At 38.5% G+C, this 14,275-nt stretch overlaps 2 protein-coding genes across 2 annotated transcripts in view; one reads left to right on the top strand and one right to left on the bottom strand.

Annotated features, from left to right (window-relative positions):
- Window positions 1–1,624, top strand: part of dnah6 (dynein, axonemal, heavy chain 6) — a 121,505-nt gene extending 119,881 nt beyond the window's left edge. Inside the window, exons 77-78 of the mRNA XM_073841939.1 lie at window positions 643–865; window positions 1,504–1,624. Of these exons, the coding sequence (XP_073698040.1) occupies window positions 643–865; window positions 1,504–1,607 (327 nt within the window). The 3' untranslated portion in view covers window positions 1,608–1,624. The remainder of the gene's footprint in view (window positions 1–642; window positions 866–1,503) is intronic.
- A 1,117-nt stretch (window positions 1,625–2,741) lies between these two features.
- Window positions 2,742–14,275, bottom strand: part of chrna8 (cholinergic receptor, nicotinic, alpha 8) — a 96,360-nt gene continuing 84,826 nt past the window's right edge. The window contains exons 7-10 of the mRNA XM_073842284.1: window positions 8,793–8,987; window positions 8,596–8,682; window positions 8,364–8,473; window positions 2,742–4,055 (exon numbers count right to left, since the gene is read on the bottom strand). Coding sequence (XP_073698385.1) covers window positions 3,513–4,055; window positions 8,364–8,473; window positions 8,596–8,682; window positions 8,793–8,987 — 935 coding nt within the window. The 3' untranslated portion in view covers window positions 2,742–3,512. The remainder of the gene's footprint in view (window positions 4,056–8,363; window positions 8,474–8,595; window positions 8,683–8,792; window positions 8,988–14,275) is intronic.

Genomic DNA, 14,275 nt, shown 5'->3' with positions numbered 1-14,275 from the left:
CAATACACTGAACTCAAAGACAGACTTATAAAGGCTAACTCATAATTAAACACAGGTGACGGTGATTACACAAACGTGGACTAAACCAAACAATGACAAAATGACAGGGGGAGACAAAAACAGACCTGAAATGTGACAACATGATCCTTCAGAAATCATTTTAATATATTAATTTGTGCTCAAGACACATTTGTGAAAACAGTTGTATAGAAACCATGACAGAGTTTCATTTGAATGCATCCTTGCTGAAAAAAAGTATTAAATTCTTTAAAAAATATAAAATCTTACTGATATGGATTCCAAACTTTTCAACAGTAATGTAATTTTTGGTACTGTACTTTTAAGACTTGAATGCAAATACCATTTTAATGTGAAATCCCATACTGTACTGCTCTATAAATGGGTGGGTAAAGTTTCTGGACACTGAATAGGCATTGTTGTCCTATATGTTTGGTTTTCTGACATCAGACTTATTATTATTATCTATTTATTTTATATTTAGATGAGTTTTAAAATATGCTTTTTGAACTGAGAAGAAAGATTTGTGTTGTGAAACCAAACTTTTATTCTTGGAAAATGTTTGTGGCTCTTTTAAAATCTGACATCATGAACGAAGTTAATACTTTGTGGTCTGCCTTATAGCTTCCCACCTTGGAAGATGGTGTGTTGGTTCACGGGATGTTTATGGATGCTTGTCGATGGGATGACACAAACATGGTTATTGAAGACGCGCTGTCGAGAGTGATGAACCCCGTGCTACCTGTGGTGCATTTTGAACCTCAGCAAAACTACGTTCCTGATCCCACCCTATACCACGCACCACTGTACAAGACCTCTGTCCGTGCTGGAACTCTGTCAACTACAGGTTATTTTTTGACTTATGTGAAGTTTGAATAGTTCAGCTTTATCTTGAAGTTCAAAACTTAGAAAGTTATACTGTTAATGCCACAATTGTAGCTTTAAATCTCACAGTTGACCCTTCACAAACCCCCCCCCCCATCATCATATTGCCACACATCATATTCTTGCTGTAGCGCCTCAGTTCAAGCATCATGTGAACTGATCATCTCTTCCTCTTTGCTAGGTATAGTGTGAAATAAACATGAATGAACATTAGAAGGTGTCTTGTTTCAACACGGACATGTCAGTACACAAACAAAGTTCACTGACAGTAATCTACTCTCCTGTCTGGTTTGTTTGTCGGGAAAAAAATGGCAGATTCGGCATTATGATTGGTCAGTTCACCTGTCAGTCAGACTCCTTGCGAAGGGTCAATTGTGACTTTTTAACAGCTCAAAATTATCCCACAATTACTTCATTATTAACTTCATGTTTTTATTCTGAAGCCGAAACATGCCTCCATATTTTTACTACAGGACAAAAAATAATGTGTATAAAACCACTAGTATCAGACCCTAGCTTTAAAAATGTATTATATGTATTTTTATATTTTTACTTTTATTGTTACTTTTATTTAATAATATATCTTGTTCTGTCTATTAGGACACTCCACAAATTTTGTGGTAACTGTGATGTTGCCATCCAACCGGCCCAGTGACTACTGGATCTCAAAAGCATCTGCACTACTCTGCCAACTCAATGAATAAGCAAAGCTGTATGCCTTACTTCACTTACTTCTTGAAAATGTAGATCTTTTCTCAACAGAGCTTTTAGTGTTTTTGAGCATAAATAACATTAAAGCCTTAAAAAAACATTAAAAATGAATTCTAAATCAAAATGAACTGTAATGTTGCATTGTTTATGCGCTAAGCAGAGAGCTATCAGTGTTTGCAGCTCTAGTAAACTCTAGAAAGTAGAAATACCAGTTGAAAAAAGGGCGAAACAAAACATACCCATTAAAGAAGTTCACATCCTGAATAAAAATTTCCTGATAATTTACTCACCCATGTCATCCAAGGTCTTTCTTTCTTCAGTTAGAAAGAAATTAAGGTTTTTGAGGAAAACATTCCAGAATTCTTCTCCATATAGTGGACTTTAATGGGGGACAACAAGTTGAAAGTCCAATTTGCAGTATCGATGCAGCTTCAAAGGGCTCTACACAATCCCAGCTAAGAAATGAGGGTCTTATCTAGTGAAACGATCTGTCATTTTCTTAAAAAAAAAAAATTATACACGTTTTAACCACAAATGCTTGTCTTCCACCAGCCCAACTTCACGCATTATGTACTTACGTTGGAAAGGTAACGTACAGTTAGTTCTTTGTCTGTGTACTTCGGTTCTAAAAGGTAGCTTAGGGCAAAAAACTCTATTTTGTTTTGTCCTCCAACAGCCAGACGTTATTGTTTTATCTTTTTTTGTAAAGGGACTTTCTTTGCACGTTCGCTTTGTAAACAGTGAGTCAGTACTTCTGCATACATCACGCATGACCTTTTCAATATCATTTTTTTAATTGTCTTGCTAAACAATTATTCTTCAGTCAGTTATACCCCTATTCCTCAGCTGGGATCGTGTAGAGGTTTTTGAAGCTGCATTGAAACTGCAATTTAGGCGTTCAAACCACCAAAGAAGGCCACTATGTGGAAAACAATCCTAGACTGTTTTTCTTAAAAACCTTAATTTCTTTGCGACTGAAGAAAGAAATACATGAACATCTTGACATAGGAGTCAGTAAATAATCAGAAAATGTTTATTCTGGAAGTGAACTTCTCCTGTAACAATATACAGAAAGTGAGAATTAAATGCTGAAAAAATCTTCTCCAAAATACATAGACTCACCTAAGAACTCTTTAAATTGTTTTATTTTTTAAATCTATATTTTCTAACAAAATGACGTATATCCACAGTGTTTACATAGTATTTTACATGATACAACAGAGCACAGGGCAGATTGAAGTCACAAAATAATTACACTCTGATTATGTGGACAAACCGAACACAAGTGAGAGATTCAATCATACTAATAACTGTAATATTCATGTAAAAATGTCAAAATGATGAAAAGTGATGGTTACAGAGCATATTAATTCTACCGTTAATGTGTAATTGTTGCTTTGGTAAGGAAATAGTGATAACGTTTAATTCTAAAATAACATTAAATGATACCAAAAATATTACTAAAGCCAAGAAATGAAAAGAAACTGTGACTGAAGGATTATGGGATTGATTATGTTTGAATTTCAGCACATAAACTTCACAGACACATTTTTAGCTGTTGTGACTAACAGTGTTAGCACACTGAGAACACATCTTAACATAAACCAACCCTCAAGTGCTCAGTTCAGATACATTATATAAAGACATCAAATATCGCCCAAACAGCTTGTCCAAGGGTCTGTATGTTTGTTCGAAAAGTCACATTTCAAAAATACACAACTTTGTCAAGTTTTTTCTTTTTCTTTTTTCATCATAATTATTGTAACAATAGTTCACGTTGATCTCAGAACGATGAGAAGAGGAAGGAATTGACTTGGCAAACACTTCTCACACTCAATCACATGGTGTTTTTTATATATATCTTTAAAAACAAAAGAAAACAAAAGAAGCTATTGCGATTATGTGAAGTCTTTTGAGACTGCCTCGATGAAGTTTGGCGCAGACATGAGAATGGTAAAAGTGCAGATGATGGAGAAAAGTGAAAACGCCACCAGACAGAGCCGATCCACAACTGCTGCTGCAAATTTCCATTCGCTGCAGATGGCCTCTGCCTCATCCTGGTCACGGAAACGCTGAGCGATGTACACCACTTCCGCTAGGATGCGATGGATCTCCTGTTCGCCTACAAACATTCTTACTGCCTCCCGCTGGTCTTCGTTTGGTGACCCGCCGACTCGCCCACCACTGCAAGACACACCAGAGTCGCTGCTGGGTGGACAGCAAGCGCTGTCAATGGAGTGGTAGCCAAAGTACAGGTTCATGTGACCATTGGTGGTGGAGTTAGTAGAGGACGGCTGACCGGGCATTACTCCCATCTGAATGCTGCTGGCACTGGCGTGGTGTGCTGGAGAGTGGTCATATTTGTAATTGGCTTTGCGTTCCTCACCCGGCTTCTTCATTCGCAAGAACCAGGCGCACCAGTTGAGCAGGATAACGCGCACCTAAGAAGGGCAGGAAGAAATGTGCTAAAAGATGAAGCTCTCAGATGGGTGAGTAAGACATTCCTGTCTTTATTATGATGATATGCTGTATGAAGTTGGTGTGTTTCATTAGATTATGGAGAAAGTGTCCACTAAAGGTTTGCGTGTTTAAAGATTCAGACCTGCTTCAAGCGGCAGGTGCGTCCCTCTGGACATGAACCAAATAAGAAACACCAGACAGCTGTAGCTAAGAGCTCTTTTCTTCTTGTAGGAGTAGCAGAGGATACATTAAACTTTAATACAAATAGACCTCATTACCTCTCCAGCGGGAGACCATGATGCCAACTGCACTAGAGTCATTCTACAACTCACCTACATTGCTTATATTTAGGTTTCAGGGGGTTTTCTTAGATTTTTGATTTTTGAGAATACAGCACTAGTTGTTTGAATGAAAAGCAGTATTTTACCCCAAAATGAAAATTCTGTCATTAATTACTCACCTTCATGGTGTTCCCAACCCGTAAGACCTTGGTTCATCTTCAGAACACAATTTTATTTTTGATGAAATCCGAAAGCTTTCTGACCCTGCATAGACATCAACGCAACAAAACATTCCTAGCCCTAGAAAGGTTGTAAGAACATCATTAAAATAGTCCATGTGACATCAGTGTTTCAACCTTTATTCAATGAAGCTACGAGAATTATTTTTGTGTGCAAAAAAAAACAAAAATAACAACTTTATTCAACAATATCTTCTCATCAGTGTTAGTCTCTGCTGCACATTCACAAGAGTATCACAAGCCGGTATTCTGACATACAGTTGCAGTCAAATTTATTCAACCCCCTTGACCTGCAAGACATTTTGCTGCAGAGAACAACATTTTGTGAAAACAATTCAACAAAGGCGTCAGTAAACTATTAAAGAAAGTTTATTAATACACTTTTGAGTAATTCTGAGAACGTAAGTTGATGAATAATGAAAAAAAATCGAACTGGCTCTAAACATTCATGTTCAAAATGATTCAACCCCTGAAAGTAAATTTGGTGTAGAATCTTTTATTCTTTAAAACCACCAATAAACACTGCCTGGAAGTGCTTAGATGCTTCTGTCACCTTTCTGCTGCAATCTTGGACCATTTCTCCCCTGAAAAAGCTTTCAGATCACTGATAATCTTTGGTTATTACTTTGCCACTGCTTGCTTGAAATTCAACCATGTATTTTCAATGAGAATTAAATCTGGAAACTGAACAGGCCACTCAAGAACATTCTATGACTGATGCCTAAACCAAGCTTAAGTAGATTTGAACGTATACTTTGGGATGATTGTCCTGCAGGAAAGTCCATTGATTATTAGCTTCAGACTTTGCACAAAAGGCATCACAATGTTTGTCAAAATGGTCTGATGCTTTAATAAATCCATGATATCCTTTGTATGGTCATGTTTTCCACTTCCTGCTACAGTAGAACAACCCCATAACAGGACTGGCCCACCTCCATGTTTGATGATGGAGATGGTGTTCTTCTGCTTATAAGCTTTGTCTTTTTTGCACCAGACATACTGCTGATACATACGTCCAAAAAGTTCCAGTTTGGACACATCACTCCATAAAACATTCTTCCAGAACTCCACAGGTCTATCCAAATGAATTTTAGCATGTTCAAGTCAGCCTTTTTGTTCTTCTTGGTCAAGAGTGGTATTCAGCAAGATTCCTCAACATGAAGACTACACTTGTCTAGTGTTCCTCTTGTACACAGCATTGAAATATTTTTCCTCCTTTCGTCGGGTCATCTTGCAAGACTTTGGCTGTACATTGCAAGTTTTTCTCAGTTGATCTGATCAAACATTTTATGATATTGTGCTCTTTTCTGCAACAGCCTCAAAGGTTTTCTGGTTCAACACACTTTAATCTTAGGAATACGGCTGCCAGCTGTGTCTCTAGGGACTTGTAATGTCTTAGAAATCTTCATGTACTTTTAGACTTTCTAATATAGCAAACTGTTTCTTCTCTATTGATTTTGTGTGAGCTTTGTTGACTTTACCATATTTTCTACTCACCTTCAGCACGTGAATGGGCTAAGAGTATACTATGTGTTACACCCCAAGCTAATTTCATTTTTAATAAGTTTGTAAAGGCTTAAGACATTTTTTAAGACAATTTTGTTCCTTACCATAAAAATAACTCTTAAAACAGCAATGTTGAATAGGGGTTGAATAATTCTGACATAGCTGTGTTATTAAAAAATCCTATAACTCAAAAACATTACATTGACATTATCACTTTTAATATGCCAGAAAACTGTTGTAGATGCAATTTAGTCCTGGATCTTCAGAAAGAGCAAAAAACATTTGTAAAGTACTGTAGTCTCTGGGGGGTTGAATAATTTTGATTGCAACTGTAGAACGTCCACCTCTCAGTTCATCGTCTGTATATTCTGGTTCAAATAAGTAAGGCTGGGCAAAAAATTGCAAGTCATCCTCTCTTTCAAAATCTTCAGACATGTTTACGAAGAGTTTTTATGTACAGTATGTGTCTTGTTCTGCTTGCAAAGCTAAGCATAGCGCATCTGGGTTCTACGTCGAAGCGCCGGCTGAATACAAAAAAGTATATTCTCGTAGCTTCATAACATTATGGTTGAACCACTGATGTCACATGGACTATTTTAACTAAATAAATAGCTAAATATTTTATATTTATAATAGCTAAATATTTTATATTTCGAGAATAAAAGTCGAAATCACGAGAATAAAGTTGAGATATTTCAACAATAACAAGTCAAAGTCAAAGTGTTTCGAGAATAATGGTGTGACAGATCGCTGTACTGGTGTTTCAGCATCAAGTGAATCAGTAATTTTTCCAATTACAGTGAGACATTTGTTTCATTAAATTAGGCTATACTGTTTTTTTTTTCATTCCTTCTGATGTTCCTTCACAGTTATATCGTACAATAAACTTGAAATAAAGAGAAAAACACATTTATAACATTTAAAACTGACAGAATTTGAAAGCTAAGCTGTGTTATATTAAAAGCAACAAAGTACAAAATTATTGCGATTACTGGGTGGCTAACGCTACAAATAATAAATGAAAGACATTAAATATTATTTCCAATCGTTTGATGTATTATAGTGTGAATAAAACAGCTTGTGAATAGTCACTTATATACCTTAGAAAATACATAACTCATGTTAATAAGTTGGAGCCCAATTTTATTGTTGTTTTTAATTAAATACATGTGAGGAATGAAAGATTGGACGCCACAGACATTTTTGCAGAGTAGGTGGTGGAGTTTTCACAAAGAAAACAGTATAATTTAATGAAACGAATGTCTCATTGTAATCGAAAAGGCGATTGATTCACATATTTTCTATTCACACATGAACACAGCAATCTGTCCCGCCACATGTCTTTTATTAAAAGCACCAAAAGCACAAAGTTTATTGCTATTATTGGATGGCTGGCACAATAAATAGGCCTTATGAATGCAGTCGAAGACGTGAAATATTATTTCCAAGCATACTGTCCCTGCGAGTATAACACATGGTATGATTTCTGCTAATAATCCCACATATATTCAAATAAATTCCAGTGGCCTGGAAACTTCTCCAGGTGCTCGCAATCTGGGCCATTTGGCATGTGCAGACTATACTCTCAAAATATTATAACTGTAATTGCTACGATTTAATTCTTGTAATTTCAACTTTATTCTCAAAACATTTTGGCTTTATTCTCAAAATATTTCAACTTCATTCTCACAATATTCTGACTTTAATCTTGTAATTTAGATTTTTCACTAAAACTTTGTTGAATCTGTGCCTGGGAACGTTTCAGTTGCATTGCTGTCTATGCAGGGTCAGAAAGCTCTCGGATTTCATTGAAAACATCTTAATTTGTGTTGATAAACTTAAGTTTGGAATGACATGAGGGTGAGTAATTAATGACAGAATGTTTTCATTTTTGGGTAAACTAACCCTGTAAGTTAAATATTACATAATATGTTTAGTTTTATGAATACAATTTGCAGTAACAGTCTGCAAACCAATGTATCAGAAAATCACTGATTTGTGATGGAAATCTTTACCTTTGAAATACTTTTACCGTTTTTATTTGTGCATCTCCTGGCAATGAGGCACATGCTTTTGTGTGAGTTTGTGTGTTTAGCTTTAATTATTTTAGTACAAAAATGAGAAATGTTACCTTGGCAATTAGTTGAAATAGTTTTTAATCTTTTATTTCATGTTTATGTTTATTAACTGTTGTGAGATTATAGTCCTCCTCTATTTTTACTTTAGTATTAAATAATCTGCATACTCAAGAGTTTCCACTCACCCATCTTGGCATCTTTCCCCCTTGTGGATCATGATGATGAAACTGCAGAACAAGGACGGTGACAACCACAGACAAACCCACAATCATCATGGTGCTGGCAAAGTACTGAGCTACAGAACCAAAGAAGAAACAAGCTTTTAATCCCAAGCTGTGCTGTCTAAAACATCATTAGTGGCCAAAAAGTTCTGCATGAGATTCAGTATGATATTAAATTTTAGCAATTTTCACTTACCTATGAGAGGAACTGAGTCAGAGGTGGCCGGCATGATCTCAGCCACTAGCAACATGAAGACCGTTAATGACAAGAGGACAGTGATACCTGACAGGCAGGAAGTATAAAACAAAATAATGTCATTCCTTCATGCATAATTGAGCATAAACATTGTGATTAAAAGAGAGAAAGCTTTATAGCCAAACATGTCATCTTACCCAGTGATATCTTTTCTCCAGAATCTGCTGGCAGCAGGAACACGAGCAGAGCCAGGCCGGAGATGAGCACACAGGGAATGAGCAGGTTCAGACCATAGTACAACGTTCGTCTGCGCATTGTTACTGTAAATGTCACGTCAGGGTAAGGCTCCTTACAGCACTCATAATACAACTCATTACGTTTCCCAGGGACCCCTGAAAAAACACAAAGAAACACATTCAGGTTTATGTCATACAACCACAAATACTGCACACACTGGTGTCCCGTTATTTTTTATGCAGCATTACAGGCATAAATCTCATGCTTCTGCTGCTAGAACTATTAGATATTACATACTGTATAGTGCAATAGCATGAATAGTGGCTAGTTTTAAGCACATCTGTTACTCACTCCCATTGTGATTTTGTTCTGTTCCATCTTAGAGGTCTTGATCTTTGTGACAAATATTCAGTTCAATTTATGTGAAATATGATTAAACATAACCACAAACCAACATTTATTCTAGTTACTAGCCTCTACTATAAAAGCCATTTATTATTCTGAAAACTGTGATAATGAGAAACTTTCTCTTAATAATGACGTAGCATTTCACAATAATGAGAAACATCCTTATAATAATGATTTAACATCTCATAATGAAAACTAAGTCATCATGAGAAAACATGAGAAAGTTAGACATTATTAATAGATGTTAAGTTATTATTTAAAAAAAATGTCATTGCAAGATACTAATTCATAGTGATTAGATACTTCTCTCTGGTTATTATGAAAAAAAATATGTTAAGTCATTAGTATGAGAATATTTCTTAATATAATGAGATGCTAAATCATAATTAGTTTTGAATCCTACTCTATATTATTATATTTTACAGAATTGGTTCAAAGTGCTGTCCCACAACCAAAAAAAAACACATTTAAAAAGCTCTTAAGAATTCAAATTGTAGATGTTTACTAAGATCCTTCTATTACCCATTGAAACCTACAATAATATTTGAAATATCAGTAAGCTTAATATATATTAAATCATCATTTATTGGGTACTTTCAGTTGGGAGGTCCCATAATTTTGAGGTAAATTGTTTTCAAAAGTCTGAAAATCTTTGAAGAATGTCACTACCGAACATTTTCAGCAGTTTTTTTCCTGCACACTTTTTTGGGAGTTATTCCATAACATTTAGTTTAGTATAGTTGTGCAAATTTTTTGGATTTTAGTACGTTTTAGTAGTGTTTTAGTATGTGAGTTAAAATTCTGTGATGTGATGTGGTCCCTACTAAAACATTACTGTCACTACCGAAAATGTGGTGTCAAAGCTGAAACATGTGTCTTGTCAAGATGTCTGCGTCATGATAGTGTTTGGTTCAATGTATATTTAAACTAATGAATCCTTAAGTTTCAAATAGTATGATCAACTGTTTGCCTTTTACAAAGAAAAAATGGATTTAAAATAGATACAACAAATCTCACAAATCACACTTGAAATATTGTTAAAATTGTAATTATTATTGATTTAACACTGAAAACTTTTTATTAAAATAGAAAAAGCGTCTCTAGGTTATGTATGTAACCATGGTTCCCTGAGAAGGAAATGAGACACTGCGTCCCCTAGGGGTCGCTATTGGGGAACGCCGCAGCGTGACTCGTGTCTGAAGAATGCATATGAAAAAACTACATGAAATGGCCGGCGACAGCGTATGACGTCACCGCGGCGGGACCGCCGCTGCTGGTGCGTCTCTGTATAAAGAGGCGCCGGTGTAAACACACATCCGCTTCAATGTCTGAAGCTTCTCGTCCGAAGCATGGCAAGAAAGTGTAGGGGACGCGGTGTCTCGTTCCCTTCTCAGGGAACCATGGTTACATACGTAACCTAGAGACGTTCCCTTCCGAGGGAACTCTCACCGTGTCCCCTAGGGGTCGCTATTGGGTTATACCCACGCTTCCATGCTGAGGGGAGTGCATGCTATGACAGTCAGCACTAAGCATCAATTCTGAGAAGAATTGCCCCAATTAGGACGTGGTGATGGCTGTCAGAACGTTATCCCCCACGGCCAATGGCCTGGACTGTTACCCACTTACCTGGATGGGTCAAAGGACCCAGGGCACAGCTCAGGCTTGGAATCAAGCAATTCCTTCGGGGGAAACGGCTAAGTATCAACTTAGACTTATTTAGAACAGGCACTGCCACTACTACTGGGTCTAGTTCCCTCGGTGAACTGACTCACAGATAGAGAGTAGCAGATCTGTCCTAGGATAGAAACCGTTCTAGCCGGGGTTACCATAAGGTAACACACCCTGGATAACAGATGGTTAGGAGATATCAAAGGTGATATCGAGTGGAGTTGGGCCCAGGGAGACCGGGGTTTTAAGACCAACTCAAAAATGTGAATGAAGAGACTGCGTAACCCATACCGTATAGGATTTTAGAGAAGAACCCAAAAACTTGGCGGGGACTTACCACTTATGTGCTGTAGTGGACCGCGCTTTCCAGGGCCCAGTTTATGGCGAGGGCCCCTCCCTGGCCACAATAGGGGACAAAGGTTTGCTACATTTTGATTGGATCTTGGTGGACTAACATAAGCTAACTGTCCAACGCCATCAGATAAGGATGCCAGGACAACTGCCAGACACCTCTTAGAGGGCATGAAGAAGACCTTTGGTACAAAACCCGGGAAGGACAGAACCTCCTATTGGCCAAGATGCAGTTTCTGCCCTCCACTCACCTTGAGACTGTTTCCTAAGTTTGGTCCTGTGACGGTCATAAAAATTCCTTAGGATCTCCAGACGCAGCAGCAATGGGTGAAACAAAGAGAGATCACAAAAATCCATCCAAATCCATTCATAACTATGTTTTCAAACCTTGAACTGATGCGAACCATAACACACACATCTTATACTTATTCAGAGAAATAAGTATTCTCACTGACAGCGATGTGTAGTGCAACATCTTACACAAACTCAGCTGTTAATGGACAAATGAATGCATGCATGACAGTTCAATCTTTTCCCATCATGTTTGGACTTAATGCGTTCATTACATGACCAAATGTTTTCTGATTGTGTTTTGGAAAGTGAGAAATGCACCAGTAAAACATTATTGACACTTTTCTAACTTTGTGTTTGGACTATGCAAATGACTTCCACAAGAGGAAAGAAGGGTGGGCTACCCCATGTCCCCCCGCTCTGATGGAACCAGCCAATCACAGCATGGAAGTGGAGAAGCGCCAAATTGCAATCTCCTCCTCATCGGAAAGGTATAAAGGTACCTCTCCAAAAGACACTCCTTGTTCTGAGTCTGCGGCCCGTTACAGGGAATGCAGCAACAGATAACCTTTCTGAGTCTGTGGCCCGTTACAGGGAAGGCAGCAACAGACAAAGTTCTGAGTCTGAGCCCCGGCAGGGTAAGAGACAAACAGAGCAACAAAGTACTGATACACCTCCATTCTGAGTCTCCGGCACATCCAGGGGACAGTAATGGCGCTTTTCCACTACACAGTACCAGCTCAACTCGGCTTGACTCGACTCGGCTCTGTTTGGTTTTCCACTGTGTAAAAGTTGTACCTGTACCTCCACAATAGTACCTGGTTGTCATAGTGACGCTGCAGGAAACTGCCGTAACGTAATCTTCTACGCGACACACACCCGCTGTCTGCACCTCCTCGTTTGACCACGGCGTATTCTTCCGAGTTGCCATAATATGTAATGGATTGGATATGTCACGCAATCTCTGGCCAAACTTTTTAAAAATGGCGGGGTTATTCTGGATACTATTGCTGGCGCGTGCAATGATGACGCAGTGAATAATGACGATTCTCTCTGACCAATCAGCAGTCTGCTGTGTTTTCACGTCACATTTTAGTATCGCCTCAGCTCGCTTGGAACCTCGCCGGAGGTGGTACGAAAAAAAGTACCTGGAAGCCGGTACAGGTACAACTTTTACACAGTGGAAAACCAAACAGAGCCGAGCCGAGGCGAGCTGGTACTGTGTAGTGGAAAAGCGCCATAACAGATCAAACTTCTTTCTGAGTCTGCGGCCCGTTACTGGGAAGGCAGCAACAGATACCTCCATTCTGAGTCTCCAGCTCCACAAGAGAGAGACACTAACAGACACAACCATTCTGAGCCTACTGTCCAGAGAGACAGAAACAGACGCTCCACGCTCCAAGTCTCCAGCTTTGAGGCAGCAAAGGATAGAGATATTTTCCACGTTCAGAGTCTTCGTCCAGCAAGACAACAACAAATGCAGCACGTCCTGAGTCTCAATCCGAGAGAGAGACAAAGCGGAGTCTCTAGCCGAGAGAGGCAGAAGACCAACAGACATTTGCAACAAGGTTAAGCTCCAGCGAGCAAACCTTCACTTCAGGTACCTTTGCTTGCGTGTTCCAAGCTAAGGGCCTTCAGCACCTACACCAGGGCCACATCTGCGTGTTCCAGATCTTAGGACCCTTTGGTGCTCCAGGAGATCAGCATCCTACAGCGCTTCACGTTCAAGGCTGTCGAAACGGATTCCTGCTCCTTTTCCCACTGACTGCTCCCAGCACAACCAGTGGAAGAATTCACCGCCAGCGTACTGCTCACTCAACCACAGAGAACGTAAATATCACTTCCAAATCTCTTCCAGAGACCTTGGCATTGTTGTGTACTATCAGTATATAATCTTTCTAATTTACATTAGATATTGTATAGCTGATTGCAGTTGATAACAAATAATAGCTAATTTATTTGTTTGATGCATAGTAAGGTTCTTCACCTTATTTGTCTCAGAGTAGCAAGTTTATCTTTCCATAAGATGACATAGCTCTGACATAGCAACACCCAACTGAATCACATTTTATGCATCTTATGCACTTTATTCCTTTTGCATTTATTGTATTCATTTAATAGTTGATTACTCTTGTCTATCATTTGTTAGTCATTTGTAATTTGTTAGTAAATTTATTTTATTACACTTGTGTCTTCCTTGTGTTGATAATACAGTGAGAGGTTCTACAAGTTAGATATCCCACCAATCTTTCTTATGTGATGTACTCATAACTGCACATGAAGTGACACGTGATCCAAGAATCATAACGTCATCTGTGATACGAGTACCCATCACTACACTATTTCGCCTTCCTAGTGGGCGAAAGCAGAACTCACTACATAATTGGCGTCCCTGTGTGGGCCAAGTTAAAATGAAATGAGTCCTGTAAAATTCACTACAGTGCTCAGAGATTGCGTGCGCACTTACTGCACCACTACTGTGGATTTCAGAAAGTGTTTTCCCTGGGGGTTTCACTACTAAAGCTCCAGGCTTGTCAGACATGACAAGCACTTAGATAGGGGAAGAACCGTCCTTTAAAAGAGGGGAGCAATGCTACACCCCAATCAGGACAGACAGTCCGCAAACTGTTAGTCGACTGATGGAGCTACTGACCATCATGATAGTGGATGTGGATAGTGGACAGACTCCTAACCCTGAGCTGCAGGGAGGAACATCCGTCCTTGA

The sequence above is a fragment of the Garra rufa genome, chromosome 6 (assembly GCF_049309525.1).
Source record: "Garra rufa chromosome 6, GarRuf1.0, whole genome shotgun sequence".
NCBI lineage: Eukaryota > Metazoa > Chordata > Actinopteri > Cypriniformes > Cyprinidae > Garra > Garra rufa.
Note: the sequence above shows the minus strand (reverse complement) of the source record. Positions and strands in the feature narration are given on the sequence as shown.